Source organism: Rhinolophus hipposideros (assembly GCF_964194185.1).
Source record: "Rhinolophus hipposideros genome assembly, chromosome: 21".
Lineage (NCBI taxonomy): Eukaryota > Metazoa > Chordata > Mammalia > Chiroptera > Rhinolophidae > Rhinolophus > Rhinolophus hipposideros.
In genome coordinates this window covers 34697740-34714632 of record NC_138067.1, presented here as the reverse complement: position 1 = coordinate 34714632, position 16893 = coordinate 34697740, and the positions used below count along the sequence as shown (strand labels likewise).

The 16893-nt window shown below is 52.1% G+C and overlaps 1 protein-coding gene across 3 annotated transcripts in view; it reads right to left on the bottom strand.

Moving 5' to 3' along the window:
* The window catches only part of CHST8 (carbohydrate sulfotransferase 8), a 124204-nt gene that overhangs the window by 55317 nt on the left and 51994 nt on the right, over positions 1 to 16893 (bottom strand). For all 3 annotated transcript variants that reach the window (XM_081030836.1, XM_081030838.1, XM_081030837.1), the window contains exon 2: positions 12942 to 13157. In XM_081030836.1, the coding sequence (XP_080886962.1) occupies positions 12942 to 13071 (130 nt within the window). In that variant the 5' untranslated portion in view covers positions 13072 to 13157. The remainder of the gene's footprint in view (positions 1 to 12941; positions 13158 to 16893) is intronic.

Genomic DNA, 16893 nt, shown 5'->3' with positions numbered 1-16893 from the left:
AAGGGCTAAAAATATAAAACATTGAGGAAATCACAGGAGAAAATCTTTATGACTTTAGGTTAGGCAAAGATTTCTTAGATACAACACCAAAAGCATGATCCATAAAAGAAAAAAAAAATGATGAAGTAGTTCAAAAACTTTTGCACTTCAAAGACACCATTAAGAAAACGAAAAGACAAACCACAGATGGAAGAAATTGTTTGCAAATCTAATAAGTACTTGTATCTAGAAAATAAAGAATAACAACTCAATAAAAAGACAAATAACAATTTAAAAGATGAGCAAAAGATTTGAATAGATTACTTCACTAAAGAAGATATTCGAATGGTTAATAAGCACCTAAAAATATGCTCAATATCAGGTGTCATTAGAGAAATGCAAATTAAAACCACAATGAGATACCACTTCATACCCACTAGAATAGCTATAATTAAAAAGGCAGATTATAACAAGTGTTGATGAGAATGTGGAAAAATTGGAGGCCTCATCCACTGCTGGTAGGAATGCAAATGGTGCAGACATTTTGGCAACAATTTGGCAGTTTCTTTAAAATTTCAGCATAAATTTACTACACAACCTAAGTGTGTGTCCAAGAGAAATGAAAACATATGTTCACACAAAGACTTGCCTGTGAATGTTCATAGCAGTTTTAGTCATAATCGCCAAAAAAGTATAAACAATCCAAATATCCATCAACTGGTGAACAAACCAAAACTGCATGTAATGGAATATTATTCAGCAATAAAAAGGAATGAAGTGCGCTAATACAAGCTACAACATGAAGAATCTAAAACATTATGCTAAGTGAAAGAAGCCAGATGTAAAAGACTACATACTGTACGATAACACTTATGGGAAGTGTTCAGAAAAAAATAAATCTACAAAGACAGAAAGTAGGTTAGTGGTTGCCAGAGCAACAAGGAGTGACTGCAAATGGGCATGAGAGATTTTGGGGGGGCAATGAAATATCCTAAAATTGGATTGTGGTGATGGTTGCACAATTCTGTACACTGAAAATAGGTGAATGTTATGGCATGTAAATTTCACCCGACTAAAGCTGTTTTTTAAAATAAGCCCGAGCCCTCAGCCCCATGGCAGGCACTCCCTGGAGTTCACAACTTCCCTCTCATTCCTCTCGTTTTCTGGCTCCTGGGATTTCTCCTTCCTGAGTGTTAAAGATGTTTTAGGTTCCATGTTACTCAGGTCGGGAGGACACATCAGCTCAGTTACCCACACTGCCAAGGCCACACTGTTGGTATTTGCTCTTGTGAGATTCTGGCATTTTCTGCTCCCTGAGAAGGGCTGTGTATTCCCCTTAGTGAAGCAAATGGAAGACATGAAAAACAGGCTTGGTGGAGGGATGATCTGGCCTGGGTGTGAGCTCCAACTGACTCCTGCTCTGGGGCCTAGCTCCCTCACTCCCCTCTTTAGGACACAGGAATGGTCCGATGGGGTCCAAGCCATGCCAGTGCCCTTCTTTTCTCTTTCTCTGATCAGCAGGAAGTCCCTGCACGGTCTCAGCCTCAGACCCTAATTTACCAGGCCACAGAGTGGAAGAAGGAGGCAGTTCCAGACATTAGGAGCTCCTGGAATCAGTGCTGAAATGCCTGCTTGGAAAGGAGTGAGGGAGGACACCAGGCATCCCCCATCACTCCACTCACTGTGAGTTCCACTAGAACAGGGACCTCATGACCCCATTCTCTGCAGAATCTGGGTGTCCCCAGCTAGGTGGGAGCTCACTTCTGAAATAAATCAGTGCAAATGGAAAAGTGCCCCAGCAGTAAGAACCCTCTTCCTCCTGGCCTGTAGTCTTACTTCTCTCACGGACTGTCCCTCCCATTGCTTTGGAAGGGACGAGGCCCACACATACTCGTGTTTTGCAAGCCCTGCATATGGTACCTACTTGAAGAGCAGACTTGGTTGAAGCCCAGAAAATCCTTTAATTACTGCTGCTCCTTCTGGCTGGGTTCTGGGAAGGAACCAACTCGAGTAGCTGAAATATTATGAATGTGATTTCATTATTTGGTCTGCCCAGGTGACAGGTAGGGGGTTACAATAACTGGTTTTACCAAGTTCACGTTAGAATGGCAATTCCTCACCCACTTCTGTGGCTGAAGTCACCTGCCCCAGCCTGGGCCCTGACTGTGTGTCCCACGCCTGCTCGTGGCAGGTGAAAATGTCAGCGTGCTCTCAGCACAACCAGCCCCAAACTTCGTTGGGAAGTATTTCCCATGTGAGCTGCAAGCCCGAGGCACGCACACACTCTAGTACACACGATTGTGGAAGGGAGCCAGACATGCACACACATTCAGAGAGGTCCCCGCCCCTTCACCAGCACACACTTGTGTGCATACATCAGAACATGTCTACAAAACACAGGAATAAAGCACGCCCCCAAACATCTGCGTGGCCGTGACGTGTGGGCCCCAGGGTGACCCTCCAATACTATGGGTCTCAGAGTGTGGCGTCCCCAGCTCGGAGTAACTAATAAGACCCTATGTGTTCGGGATGTGAAGACCTGAGGGAGGTTTGGGATATGGGACAGACACTTTCCTTCCAGCCCATCCAACCAACAGTAGGTGTCAAGTGTGACTTATTGTCCGACTCTGAAAACACCTTCTAAAATTTGAGCTGCCGCTTAAAAATCAGGAGAATTCACATAAATATATGTTACAGATTCCTAGGTTCATTGAAAAACAAAATAAAAAGGAGGATCTGGCCCTCTTGGGCCGGCACCCCACACAGAACTCTTGGCTGGAGCTGAGCAGCGGCTCACCCAGGAGATGTCTGTCCACTTTCCCTCCCCCCCAACTCTGTTTCCTGTGATCTCCCCTCCCTAGGCTGCTCTGCGCTTAGTATACATTTTCTGATGGTCCTGGAAGTCCCGTACAGTTTTCACTGACATCATCCCTTATTTCCCCCATCTCTCTTCTTCCAGGGCAGGGCCCTGGCTCTGAGGGCAAAGGTCAAATGCATTCACAAATGGTTGTGGCTTTTTGAGGAGGGTGGGAATCCCAGACTCTTTCCAGGCTGTCTTTCACAGGACAAAGCACATTCAGATACACAACTGAAATGTGGTGAGGGGTTCACACATCACCCCCTCAATCCAACCCAGGTTGGGCTGTGAGAACCACTGTCCTGGGACTGGACCCTCTAAGGCCACTAGCCAGGGACCCTGACCTGCTTTGGGGACAACCAAGCTGGGGGACGAGGGGAGCTTGGTTGGGAACCAGCCTCCTCTGTAGGTAGTCTTTAGGACTTCTGAGGGCCGGAAAATGCCATGCCAGGCCTTTGGGCTTGGTGAGAGACAGCCCCCAACTTCCTGCCTGGACCCCAGACTGTGCGAATGGGAAGACCCCCCACGTGCTCCTCACCCATCTGTCAGAAGCCAGCTACCGGTGCAGGAGCTCCCGAGCAGCAGCTGTTGGGAACAATGCAACCCATTTAAGTTAGACTATTTTTCCCATGTAAGTAAAAATTTTTGAATGAATTCCACCATAATTCAAATTAATACTGCAGAGCCCCAAATCCTTTATAATGAAAACATCAGCAGATATGTAATGGTGAGCTTCTGGTTTAGAGGGGATCTGCCTGAACTCCCAACTTCCTGCAAATCTTTCAGGAAGGAGAAGACCCATTCTGACCCTAAAGCCACATGAAAGGTGTCACCGTAAACAGGAGGGGCCACAGTGGAGGCGCGAGGGCCTCAGCCCACATCCAGGGTGTCCCCGATGGGCCCACTGCACCACGGATAGTGCATCAGCCTACAGAACCAGCCCTTCAGTGCTTCCGTTGTCATAACTACCACCATGACCTTGTCAGGGTTTAAAAAATCAAGAACCACCCAGTAGCCATGGAGAAAGGACAGGAACCATAGCAATGGCCCTGTCCTTGGACCTTGTTCTGGCACAGAACCATCCTCCAATGCCCATGCTAGCAACTTCAGGCTTCGGGGACGTGAGTGGGGCCTTGAGGAGCCTGTGTTAGGACCCCACCGCCCCTTCTCCACACTGGCAGTGGGCGCGGTCTCCAAATGCACTGTGCACCCTGAGGCCACCACTCCTCATCCTTCTCCCACAACTCTGACACTACAGGCTAAGTAGGGCTGAGTGGGGAGGCAAGCCAGGCGGAAGTGGCCACCCCTCGGAACCCTGCACCTCTTTGGGATTGGAGTCTCGCCCGGCCTTGCTTCTCTCCCTGGCAGATCTGGGCTGAGTAGGGGGTTTGGTTCTGATGTCAGGTGACCCTTATGAAGATGCCTGGGCGGTGAATGGGGACAGAGGTGGGGGAGGTGTGGGGCACAGGTGGAGGGAAACGAAGTTCAGCACCACCCGACACTGGGCTCGATGCCAGCCTGTCCCAGACCAGATGTAATTCTGGAGTATCTCACACACAGATGTTGATCTCTTCCTCCTCCTCTCGGGGTCCCTCTAATTCATTCCGGTCCAGCAGAGTGGGAAAGGGGTCAACTCACACCTGAGCCCCGCTCTGGGCCCGCTGAGTCATGAGGCATGTCGCAGGTGAACAGAGCCTGATTTACCCGCTGAGTGGGAGGACTCGGGAAACAATCGGCTGCTGTGGAGACACAACCTGAAACTGGGCTTTCCGGGGGCTGGCACAAGCATCAGAACCTCCGGCCCTGCTCGGTCCCTGCCCAGGCCCGGACACAATGGGAGACCCAGTTTTCCAGCGGCACTGTAATTTCAGAAGGTGTCTTTGTATGAATTTCATTAACCACGACATCAGAGCAGCCTTGTGGCTGGGGTTAGGGAGGCGGGCTGCCACCAAAATCTGCTGGGTGTTGGCAAGAAATGCCCTTTGAGGAAATGGTAGAAAAACAGAAAATACAAGAAATGTATTGACCACGACATCAACCAGTAGTAAGGAGCGCAGAATGAGCCAAGCCAGGGCTTTGCAATCAGGTAAATCTGGGTTCGAATCCTGACTTGGACCACTCTGGCTGCAGGATCGAGGACGATGCCTGTCTCTCAGGGTGAAGGGAGATGAAACGAGGGCACTGGGGCAGTGCCAGGCACCAATAAACGATAAATGGTACTACGTTTCATGCACACTAAAGCTAATTACATTGTCTCATTTTAAAAATTATCGTCATACACGTGTGTGGAGCTCTGTGGCTTTCCAAGCCATTTATGTCCATTATTTTATTAGATCAATGCAATGATGCCGTCTTCTATTTTTAGCATTTTATTTTAGTTCCTTTGAGACATAAGTCTTGCTTTTATTGGAAACGATTGTCCCAGTATTCTGTTCTGCTCTCCTTTTTTAATTTCTCTACCCCTAGGAACCCTTAGCACAACAATTCTGGGACCATTTTCTATTAATACGAATTTTCAGATTACAGTGCTATGATGTCTGTTTCCTAATTTAATTAGGTGATTCCTGTTATTAGTTCCTACATGCTCATTATTTTTCATTTAGCATATTTTAACGTATCAAAGGAAAGAGAGGCTCTGGCAGGAGACCCCCAGGGCATCTTCTGCAGAAAGGAGGAGAAATGTTCCCTTCACCTGCAAGAGGGTGGAAGGACCCAGAAAATGGAGGCCACATCAGGGAAACAGAGGCCGAGTGGTCACTGCTGCCACTCAGAATGGCCCAGTCTCAGGTGAGAGAGGGTGGGGGCAGATCAACTCCCACTGCAGAGATGGGGCCCACAGTGGGTGCCCTGAGGTCAGGGCCTCCCAGGGAGGGTAGTAGTGAGAATCCTTTATGAAGCCCTGTCCCCAAAAATACAATCCAGTGAAGGCCCCAAAGCCAGCACTCCCAGGGTCCCCCAAGCTCACTGGGCTCCTACACCTGAGGGCTGCATATCTGACACTGCCCCCCTTTCTGGTATTCATTGGCTGATTGCTATGTGGGCCCCCCTATCTGCCAGTGCATCAGTACTGCCTGTTGCACAACTCCAGGGGGCACCCTATACAGTGTAGTTTAAATCAACACTATCCTGGAATTAGCACAGAACACAGTATGAGTGGTACCCCCAAACATGCACGCCCTGCCTCAATGCTTCCACCCCACTGAGGTGGGCTCAGCTATCCCTGGTCCCCTTCCCATTTCCAACCCTCGCATTGTCCACATGGAGCCCATGAGGGCTCCAGTTCACTGCCCACCCGTGGCACCAGAAAGAACTCCCACAAAGCTACTCTGGAGCTTACAAAGAAGAGGGGGGCCAGAAGCCCAAGGGCCACGCTTGGAAAGGGCACTGTTACAGGTATCCCCACCTCCGGCCCTGACTTTGAGAACCTGGAGCATGCTGTGACAAGCAGGAGAAGGCACTCGAGAGAATGAAACTCAGTGGGTGGTTGTACTCAGAGTACAATTTTCTTTGCTGTGGCTGCAGACAAGCGAGTAGAGGGAGGGTGAGGCGGACGCTCACTCGTGAGCCTGGGCGGCGCTCAGCAAGAGCTTGAACGCACTGCAGGTGCATTGTTTAGAAACACCAGGTTCCGAGAGTCCCAGCCCTGCTGATTTTGCAATGATAGATTGCCAGCTACTTAACAGGATGGATCACTGCAATTACATGTCACTTCTGATATTCACAGTCACAACAAGGAGGTGTCAGCCTCGCAAGGTTTGTAGGAAATACAGATGATGCTTCGCAATGCCATTAGAAAATGGTTTCAGGAAACAGACTCAAAAGGATTCCAATAAAACCCACCTGTCTGGGGAAAACAGACAGCTCCATGGAAACTGGAGGGGCTGGCTCCCCTCCTCAGGAAGGAGTGTGGGCCGGGACACCTTGGCACAGCAGGCTGCCCCTCCCCCGAGAGCCGGGGAGGGATGGCCACCATGCTTCCCTTTACTCTATCCCTCTACACCGGTGAGCTGTTAGACCCTCGCAGTAGTTACTCCTGTGGCCCTGGCCCACCCAGGGCTTTTGGCCTGATGGTGTGGTCTCAGACATCCAAGGGGACACACCTGGACAAAACTAGTTGCTGTAGGAACAAGACAAACCCTCTGACGTTGTAACCCTCATCATTGGCACAGACCAGACAGGACTGCGTGTTCCTGGTAAACTTGGGACCGAGAGTGAGAGCCACACTTCTTCCAACCAACACAGCCCTGCCTCCAGGGGACCAGAGCAGGACCCTGGAGTCGGTCAGGCCTGAGTGTTGGAATTCTGGTTCTGTCAAGTTCTAGTTGTGAGATGTGGGGCAAGACACTCAGCAGTGTGTGCTCTGGGGAGAAACCCCAGGCTCCAACAGAGCCTCATCCAGGTGAACTTCAGGCTTCCATTGGAGGTCAGCACCTGGTCATCTCTTATCAGTTACAGAAGGTAAACCAGCAACCCACAGCTCCCCTCCTCCAGGAAGCCCTCCTGACTCCTCTAGCCAGGACTCCGCTCTTGCCTATATGGAAGGAAAGGAGTGAGTGTTTGACCTGTGAATGGAGATGTAAATGGAGGAGGGATGGGGCAGGGTGAGGATTTCCTGCTTCTCTCACCTGGTCCTGAGGTCTATGGATGGGGCTGGAGTCGTGGGTGGAAGAGTTATAGGGTAACTCTATACACCCTGCCCAGCATGTCAGATGTTATCTGCTTAAAATAGAATGTGTGGTCGCCAGCCCCCTCCCCCAGACCACACCCCGTCTGGCACATCTGCCTCAGTGAGTGGCACCACTTGCCAGAGCCAGAAACCCCGAGCCAGAGCCATCCTAAACCAAGATGGCTGCCATCCTCACCCTCTGCTTGTGACCCCTAATGACTGGAATCCACCCCTCTCTGTCCCCGTCCACCCTAGGCCTTGACATCTCTTCAGGCCTCACTCAAACCCTCCAGCTGGTGTCCTTATGCTTGTTACCCCTCCCCTCCCCTTGCCCACAGCTCCACTACGTACAACCACTAGAGTGGGCTTTCTAATGGCCACTACCCACCTCCAACCCCCCCGAGCTCCCCACAGCTTGCAGCAAAAGCTCGCTCCTGTGTAATGCTGCAAGGGCTCCCTGGGCCCCAGGCCTGGCTGTGTCTTCAGCCACGAGTCAAGCTCCACAGGTCACACTCTAGCCCCTAACCCACTGGGCATATTTGCCATGCCTCATTCTCTCACGCCTCCAGACCTTCATCCATACTCTGCTCTCTGCCTGGGCTCTGCTCTGGGCCCAGACCAGGCCCTTCCAAGCCTCATAGCTGTGGGGAAGGCAGTAGGTGCAGTGGGCAACAGCCAGCTGTCTAGGAACAAATCCTGGCTCTGAAGCTTCAAGCTGTGTGGCCTTGGGCATGGCACTGAGCCTTCCTCACCTCAGCAGTCTCGTCTAGCAGATGGTATCACAGGACGTAATTCGTGGGGTTTTGACAGCATTAAATGAATACATGGAAAGTGCCTGTGATTGTGCCTGAGAAGGTGTGCCGCCGTCGGTAGTGTTGCTGTGTATACACACTAGGGAGAGCGTGGCCCCTCGTCTGTAATAGGAACAATCACTGATAATAAGAATTATTTGCATTAAGACCTGGCATGTGGCACATACCTGATCAATGTCGGTTACTATCCTTGGATGCCCTCGTGCCCTGGAATGAATGCCCTGGGGAGGGCTGGCTGTGGGCCAAGGTGTCACCAGGGCTGTCCAGTCCCTTTGTGCGTACTCGGGGCCCCTCAGCAGGGACCTCTGCCGTCACCATGGCTGCCTGCCTGCCTCGACACCCCAGCAACAGCCCCCACCCCCAGCACTACCACCTACAATTCCATGGCTTTGGGAAAACAGAGTTACATCCATGAAACGTAGGGTGGCCCCATCTTCAGAAAACTCACGCTGCGAACACCAAACATTAACACAAACTTTAGTGTGTGCTAGCAACAGAATCTGTATCATAAAGTCACATTTTTTTAAAAATCGATGAACAAACCAATCAATCCACCTTTCACGTTGGCTTCATGGGTCACTAACAACAGCTCGCTTCACCCCATTACAACAAAATCCATCCCACTTAAAAGAAAGACGAAGGAATGATAAAATTAGAACATCGCGTGCAGCGGGCCCAGGGAAGGGATGGACCTAGTGTCCTCATCGGTGGCTGGCTGACATCACAAAAGACAGCCCGGCAGACGTACGTCTCCTGATGAAAGAACACGGGACCACACATAAATTCTGGCCCAAGAAAGAAGAAAAAAAACCAAACCTATCGCTGATCGAACTGCTAATTTACTTGACTTGTCGGGAATACAAAGAACAGAAGACAATGTTGAGCTACACCACACAGACACCATCAGCAAAAACCTCAATTGTGAGAAACTCTACAGGACTTATGACCCAGTTTCTTCCAATAAATAGCCAGAGTGAAGTTGGAGATGGAACCTTACAGATGGAAGAGATTTCAAGCCTCACCCACCAACGGCATGTGTGGGCGTGATCTGGGTACTGAATACAATCAACTGGAAATAAAGGTATTTATAATATTTGTGAGACAAAGAGACATGTGAACACTGGCTGGATATTTGGTGACGTTAAGAAAGTGTTGAATATTTAAAAAAAAGAGTTCTTACCTTTTAAACTGAGAAATTTATTGAAATATATTGAATATTTGTGATAGAAATATAAATATATTGAATATATTTCTTTATAAATAAATATGTAAAGATAAATATATTGAAATATTTATGGCTGAATTGATGTCTATCTAATCTATGCTTCAAAATCGAAGGAGGGAAGTGGTTGGGGCTGTGGATGGGGGTGCTGGGTGACAGGTGCATGGCGTTCACTGTACTGTTCTAACCTCCTTCCATCTGTGTTTCAAAATCTCTATAATAAAAAGTTCATAGAGAAAGGCAGCTCATAAAACTTCAGTTTGCTCAGCCGCAGGTGTGGAGTCTACCTTTAGCATGTCAGGATGTGTCATTCCCGGTTCTAGCATGCTCTCCGAGTCTTCTACTTAGGGAAGGGGCAAGTCTAGTCTCCGGGGTCAAGAAGTAAGGTTCCCGAAGCCCCAGGACCTGGCAATATGGGAGACGGGCAAGTAGTTGGATAGGTGAAGTCGCTGATACGCAAGAAAATCTGATCTTAGAATGAAGGTAGGTTAATTGGCAGTGATTCATGTTTCAAAAGGTTTGATTTAAACATGCAAATGTTTTTGAAAATATGGCTTGATTTACAAGAGTTGGCAACCCCACGAAATTACATTTAATGCATGAGCCAGGTGAAGTGCGCTGAGAAATTCAGGTGCTGTTCACACCTGGTAGCTGCCTGAGAGAGAGCTGAATGACACACTGACCACAAGCAACTAATAGCCCGCCTTCTCAAGCTTGTTTCCAAATCTTCACCTGTCCACCCTCCCGCTCCCATTTTGGTCGGTGCCACCAACAGCAGATCTTAGTGACTCTGTTCCCAGAGAACTTTCTGCTGCTGTGAAAAAACAGAGACCATGTGGAATTTTCTCTGTAGATGGGTCCCCCCAAGTGGCCTTGCCTGATCCAGATGGCAGGGCAACCTGTTGCGTCTGCACCTCCCATGGGCAGAAATCCACAGGGAGAAGGCTTGTGTCCGGGGCCTTTGGGGCCTCCCACTCATGCCACTGGATACGTACACTTTGTAAGTACTGGTTTCCAACAGATAAATGTAATCAAGGTTTATATGCTCAGAGAAGCCAACAGGATGGGATTGTTTCACTTGAAAGATCAGAAGAAAATTGTAACTAATGTTGTGGAAAATTACTTTGATATTGCTTTCTGGGTACCGAATCACAATTAGGCTGCTGTGAGAAGTACAGGGAAAGAATAAATGAATAGTAACAAATCAACACAAACAGTCTGTGTCAGGAACACTTTGCTCAGGGAAAGTAACATAAACATTATTTAAAGTTTTATGACTCTGTTTGATGTGATTTACATCAAACAGAGTGCCAAGGTTGCCCATCACCTGGCACGTGGCGAGGGTGGTCAAGATCCATGGACAGCCAGAAGAACACGGCTCAAGACCCAAGTGTGCTTCTTGCCTCCATCCACCAGGCCCAAGCAGTCCATGGTTGCAGATGACGCTGGCTTCAGCGTCCTTCCATCCTACAGGCCCTGCCAGCCGAGGCTCCATGCTCCCTTCCCTGCTCACCACTCCACCCAAGAAATCTCACATGTGCGTGCACTGGGGCTGCTGTGCAGGGCCATGCTGGCTGGCATGAGGGCCAACAATCCACTGCCCACAGAAGACATGAAGATCAAGTGCTCTGCTTTGCCAGCTGGCTGCAGCACAGCAGGGCCTGTGTCGTGGCCGCCAGACACAACCCCACCTAGGAATACAGCACCTGCTGTTCCCAGCTGGACGTCATAGGCACACTCATACACGCCTTCTCTCTCAGGCTCGTTCCACAGAACGCAGACACTGGCCGCAAGGACCCTCTGTCCACGTGTGCGCCCCAACCACACACACACCAAGATAGGCACCAAAGATACATGGCTGCCGTTTACCCCAAGCTGTGATTGAGGGCCCTTTTTTCAGGAGCTTGCTTCTGCACAGATAATACACAACCGCGAGGCCAATTTTCAGTATGTCTTTACGACACAGCCTTGGAGGGCCCGATTCTGCTGACAGTGTCACCGGCCAGTCTAGGGCTCACATGAGGCTGTAAAGTCTCCACAGAGGAGCCAGTGTGGTCCCTCGTCCTTGCTTCTTCAGAAGCTGGGAGCAGCCAGACCCACTTGTGACAGCCACGATCTGTGAAGGGCCGGCCCAGGCATGAGTCAGCACCAATGGCTGGCTGCTGTGTCCTGGGGCCTTGGCTGCCTCTCACTGACTCTCTGTGATTCAAGAATAACTCATTAGCCTCCCCTACCAGGGCCTCTGGTAGCAGCTGCCAGGCCTGGGGCCCTAGTTCTGGGCTCCTCATGCTCCTTCTGCCTTTCCATCTATTGCCTACACACCCACACTCTACTTTGAGAGTGCAAGACGGTCAGTGCTGAGGGGGAGCTGCACACCTGAGGACCCTGTGCCCCTCTCCTCTCCCAGGGCTAGGTACCCCAGGCCATGCTCTGCCCTCCTGTGCTATGTGCTGCTGGCAGGGGTGGTGCAGAAACTCTCTATCTAAGCCCCCAGCCTCCACTCATCCTTCATATTGTCCATGTCCTGGAGCACATGGTGTCTTCATGGACCCTCTCCTAACAAGGCCCCCAGGACCACTGCTGAGAGATGCTGGTCCTCAGGTCTAGCAACAGTGCTTTTCTTTCACTGCAAAGCAGAGTGAGCCCTGGCCTTGGCCCTGTGCCTGCTACCCTTCAACCCTGCTGTGTTCTCGGGGGCAGGAGCTGTGTCCCAGGAGCAGGCACCTAGTCCGAGCTCCCCTCTCCACCTCCCATCTGCCTGCGGCTCCAGAACCATCCTTCCTGCTCTCTCCTCTCTGCCATCCTCCTGTCCCCAGCAGACCTCGGCCAGTCAGGGAGGGTTGCCCCTCCAGGAGGTCACCAGGGGCAGGTAAGATAGGAGGCAGCAGGTGGGGCTCCAGCAGGAGTAGTCTCAGCCTCACAAAGCCAGGACGTGCCCCAACCCCCTCTGCCCAGGCTGGAGGGGCTGCACGTGAGGGGTCTGCAGAGCTGGGCAGAGACAGAGTTCTACTTAGGGGAACTCGAGGAGAAATCATTCACCCTCTGATGTCCCATGTCAAGTGGAAGAGACCCAAGAGGTGGCAGAATCCTCTTTAAATGTGAGTTTCATCAAAAGCAACAACCAGCTGAAAGATGAGCAGCTTGCCATCATTTCCAAGAGGAGTGCACAGGCTAGAGGCCAGAGGCTAGAGGTCAGAGGTCAGAGGCCAGAGCCCTAAGACTAGTGGTCTGACATCAGACACAGTGTTCCTATAAGAGGCTGATGCCCCCCAGGAGGAGGCCAGACCCCTCCTCTGCCTGCCGGGGGTCTCGGCCCAGACTTGGCACCAGGGCAGCTATGGAGGCTGGCACCTTGCGTGGGAAAGCTGGGGCAGGCAGGCGGCGGGGCCGAGCGTGAGGGCTCACCTGGCCCCTGCTGGGGGATGAGCTCCGTGGGGTCCTGCAGACTGATGAAGAGGAGGAGGCCTGCGGCTCCGAAGAGCAGGATGGATGAGAACATGCAGGCCAGCCGCATCGTTCCAACACGCAAGGTCATCTGGGCCTTGCTCCAGGGTCACCTGCTGGGTGTGGGAGGCGAGTTCTTCCCTCATCGTCCACACCAGGCGTCCATCAGGCCACAGTCTACAGGGCAGAGGAGGAAAAAGATGGTCCATCACTGAGGCACAGGGCCTGCCGGCGGGCTGAAGCACCAGTCACTGCACGGGACCAAGTGTGATTCCCTTGATCCCTCCATCTTTTGGACCTGACTCAGCTATGTACCTTCCACCTTTTCACGCCCAAGGAAGCTGAGGGAAGCCCAGTTACCACCTGTCGCTGGGATACCAGCTTCCCTCCAGGGTCTCCTGTACTGGCACTCCCGGAAAAACCATGGAGAGAGAACACTCTGGCCTCTGCCTGGGGGAGCCACTCCCCCTGCTCTGCCCAGGCTCTCTGAGCCTCTAAACAAGCACCCACTGTAGCTTCTAGTCACAGGCAGGAAACCATGTCCTTGTCACTTGCCACTGGCCCGGTGGACAGAGAAGGCCTGGGATCTCCCTCTGTGCTGGCCCCTCTATGAGGTGCTGGGGTGTCCACAGAGCAGGAGGCTTTGAGAAGGAGCCTCCCAAGCCCAGAGGATGCCCGGGACAGACGGACTCCCCAAGCCTGCCCGTCCCCGACACCAGCCAGAGCGGGCCCTCCCTGACAGACTGATAGACAGGCTGGCGGGATCAAGGCCCCACTGGATAATCGCATTAGTGGGAGCTGAAGCTCTGGCCAGATCATGGTTGTCCCCGGTGCTGAGGGCCAGATCTGCGTCTGACCGATCCTAGGCTCAGAGACTGGCACCTACGTTTCTGCAGATGGGCACCTACTGCTCTGGCCTTTGCAGTCCCAGAGCTCGCTCACGAGACTTGGCCCTCACCCTGGTCCCTCCTGAAGGGGAGGAAATTCCAAATACCCCAATACCAACCTGTGATCCCAGTTGGGTCAGGCTGTCGGTCCAAGATGGGGGCATCCCCAGGCCATCTGCCTGAAGGAAGGATGTCAGTTCCCAAAGTAGGGTGGCATGCATGCTGAAGAGGAATCCACAGAGGAGGCCATGACAGGTGGGCAGGTATCCCAGGACCTCCCTTTTAAAGGAGGGTCACTCTGTCCTCTGACTTTCACCTGTTCTTACCAGCCCAGGTCCAGGGACAGCACCCTCTTTCTACCCGAGGAGCCCTGGCTTCCCCCATCTTGGCACAGGGCAGTGCCTAAGAGAGGCTAAGCCAGGTGGCCAGCTCTCAGCAGCCTCCGAGACCACAAGTAGGCGGCTGTTTGGGCCCCAAACCAGATGTGCTGCTTGGCACAAGGATGTTTCCCTCAGGTGCAGGGAACCCATCCTGACCTGGCACCCAGGCACTGGGGAAGGAAGTCTAGCTATTGTCCCTCTGCGTCCAACCTGTGGGGCATGAGGCAGGAAGTGATAATAAGAGAAACCCCTCCGTCCCCTGCCCAGACAAAAATTCCCAAGGACTGGACTGTTCTCAGGAAAGCGGAGGAGTGTTAAATTGCAGGTTTGTGTTTCTCCCTTCTGCAGTCTCTGTAATTATTTTTTCACTCAGTTAACTTTAATTAACCTGCCCCAGGCCTCTACACACGGGGAACGCGCATGAACGCTGGGCTCTCTGGGCCGTGCTGAGCAGGTGGTTCCCACGACCTCCTGGCTTTCATGTTTGGGAGGTAGCGCTGATCCAGGCTCAGCTTTGTTTTTGGAGCTGGCTCTGGGACTGGCCCCTATTTCACTGCAGTGGCCCCCACCTCAGAGAAAGACTGCTGCTTCCTGCCATCACCAGGGACACCCTGCCCTGGGCTTGCAGTGGGTGAAAATGGACATCCACATGTCCTCAATGTCTCAGACCTTGGAATCCTCGTGTGGGGCCATGGCCTCCCGGTCTGTGGTTGACTTGGATGGGCTGTCCTAGGGGCCAGTGCAGGCCCCAGACTCTGTCAAGGACAAGGCCACTCTCAACACTGCCCAAAGGCTGCCCAATGCCGTGTGGTCTCCCAGCTACTGCGTGCAGGACCCACAGGTGCCAGGCCTGAGGTCCAGGGGAAGTGTGAGCCACTGAGGGGGAGATGGAGCTAGTCTCTCCTGCTCTCGCTCTGCTCCCCACCCCAGCAGTTGGCTTAACCCTTGGGTGTCCCAGGAAGTCAAGGAAAAGAGTGGAAAGCATGGGAATGACGTTATACATACTGAGGCAGTGGGAAGAAGACTGACAGATGGGGCGCAGGGGAGTCAATTCAGTCCTTTCTGGAGCAAATGCACATGCGCTAACATTCACTCACACACACGCTCCAGCACACCCTGGAGAGCACCCACACACGCACACCACTGATGGTCCCCAGCAAGACCCCAGCTGTAAGGAAATCGCCATGAGGTTCTGAGGACGCTGGTCATGGAGTTGGCACACTTTCTGCAGCCACACTGGCCTCCTGAGTCAGACACGAGGCCAGGAGGCCAACCTGATCGAGGATGACCTCTGACATCAGGACATGTCATAAGGAGGGAGAGAGGGAAACAGAGAGGAAGAAGGGATGACAGGACAGCAAGTTTATGGGTAGGCCCCGTAGCCGCCTGTTAAAACAGTTAACAACGTGCCACACAGCCTCAGCCCAAAGACTCTGTTGCAAAAATGGGATTCAGATGCCCACGTGATCATCATCACATCGTCTGTACAGTCGCTGGCACTGCAGACGTGACTCCAGAAGGGATGGCCAGTCCCTTCTTCTCCACAGTCTGTCACATCGTCACCATTCGAGCCAGTACAGACTTTCCCCGTCCTGCAGCTATGAGCCCCTTCTCATGTGTTTCTGAACTTGTCCAAACCAACCCACCACACAGAGCCAGGCTCCAGCAGCCCGTGCGCCTGGAAGCCAGATGAGGACTACATCGCTGCCCCCAAATCTGGTGGAGGGAAGAGGACACAGCCCCAGGACCTGCACCTTCATTGTGGCAGGAGTGACAGCCATTCGAATTTCTCTTTTCAGAAGCCCCAGAGAGAAGACAAGGACCCTCTCCATGCCTAGGGAGCTGGAGTTAGAGCCGTGCATGGCTTCCCCTGCCCAGCCCCTACGCATCAGACCTCAGCCTCACCCCCACCCCCCGGGACCCTCTTGTCAGTGTCTGCTCTCCCTGGAGACCATCTGACCCGCTAACTCCCTTCTCTGAGCAGAAGGAATCAAAAGGTTCACATGCCTCCCCTCCTGGGTAACTAGTTCACAGTCTGGCTGGGTCTTCAATGCCCCAGGAGGGGGCCAACATTATAGAATTGATAAGAACCTCTTTCCTTTAAAGGTGGGGGATCGATGGGAGGTCACCACCGCACCACCAGTCCAGAGAGTGTGCGCATCTGATCCCCTACGGTTCCCCTGAGGGTGCTTGTCTTTAAAGTCACAGGTTATTTTCAAGGCGATGGGGAGATGCTGGTCCCAAGGCTGTCCCCTTCTCCTGGGGGTCGAGCTTCTCCCTGGGGAGTGGATGCTACAGTCTGTCACAGGCGGGGCTGGGCTGCTCGGGGACCCTATAAATACATCCACAGGCCTCTGCTCCCACCTGGGACTATTGCATCCTCATCACGCACTGCGTCACCCTCGGCTCCAATGACAAGTGGAAACCCCTCCCGTACCTCCCTGCCTCCCTTCCCAGACCAACAGACAATAAGGAAACTCAAACAACTGGGGGTGGAGTGGGGAGGGGTAAAGCAAGACAAATAAACAGCCCATTGAGTTTCCAGAAGGTCCAGCCCTCAGCACAATTCCTACTCCTCCCAGCTGCTTCTCTCCCTGAGACCTGAACAGCGTCACCAATTTTTACTGTAAGAAAAATAAAAATCCA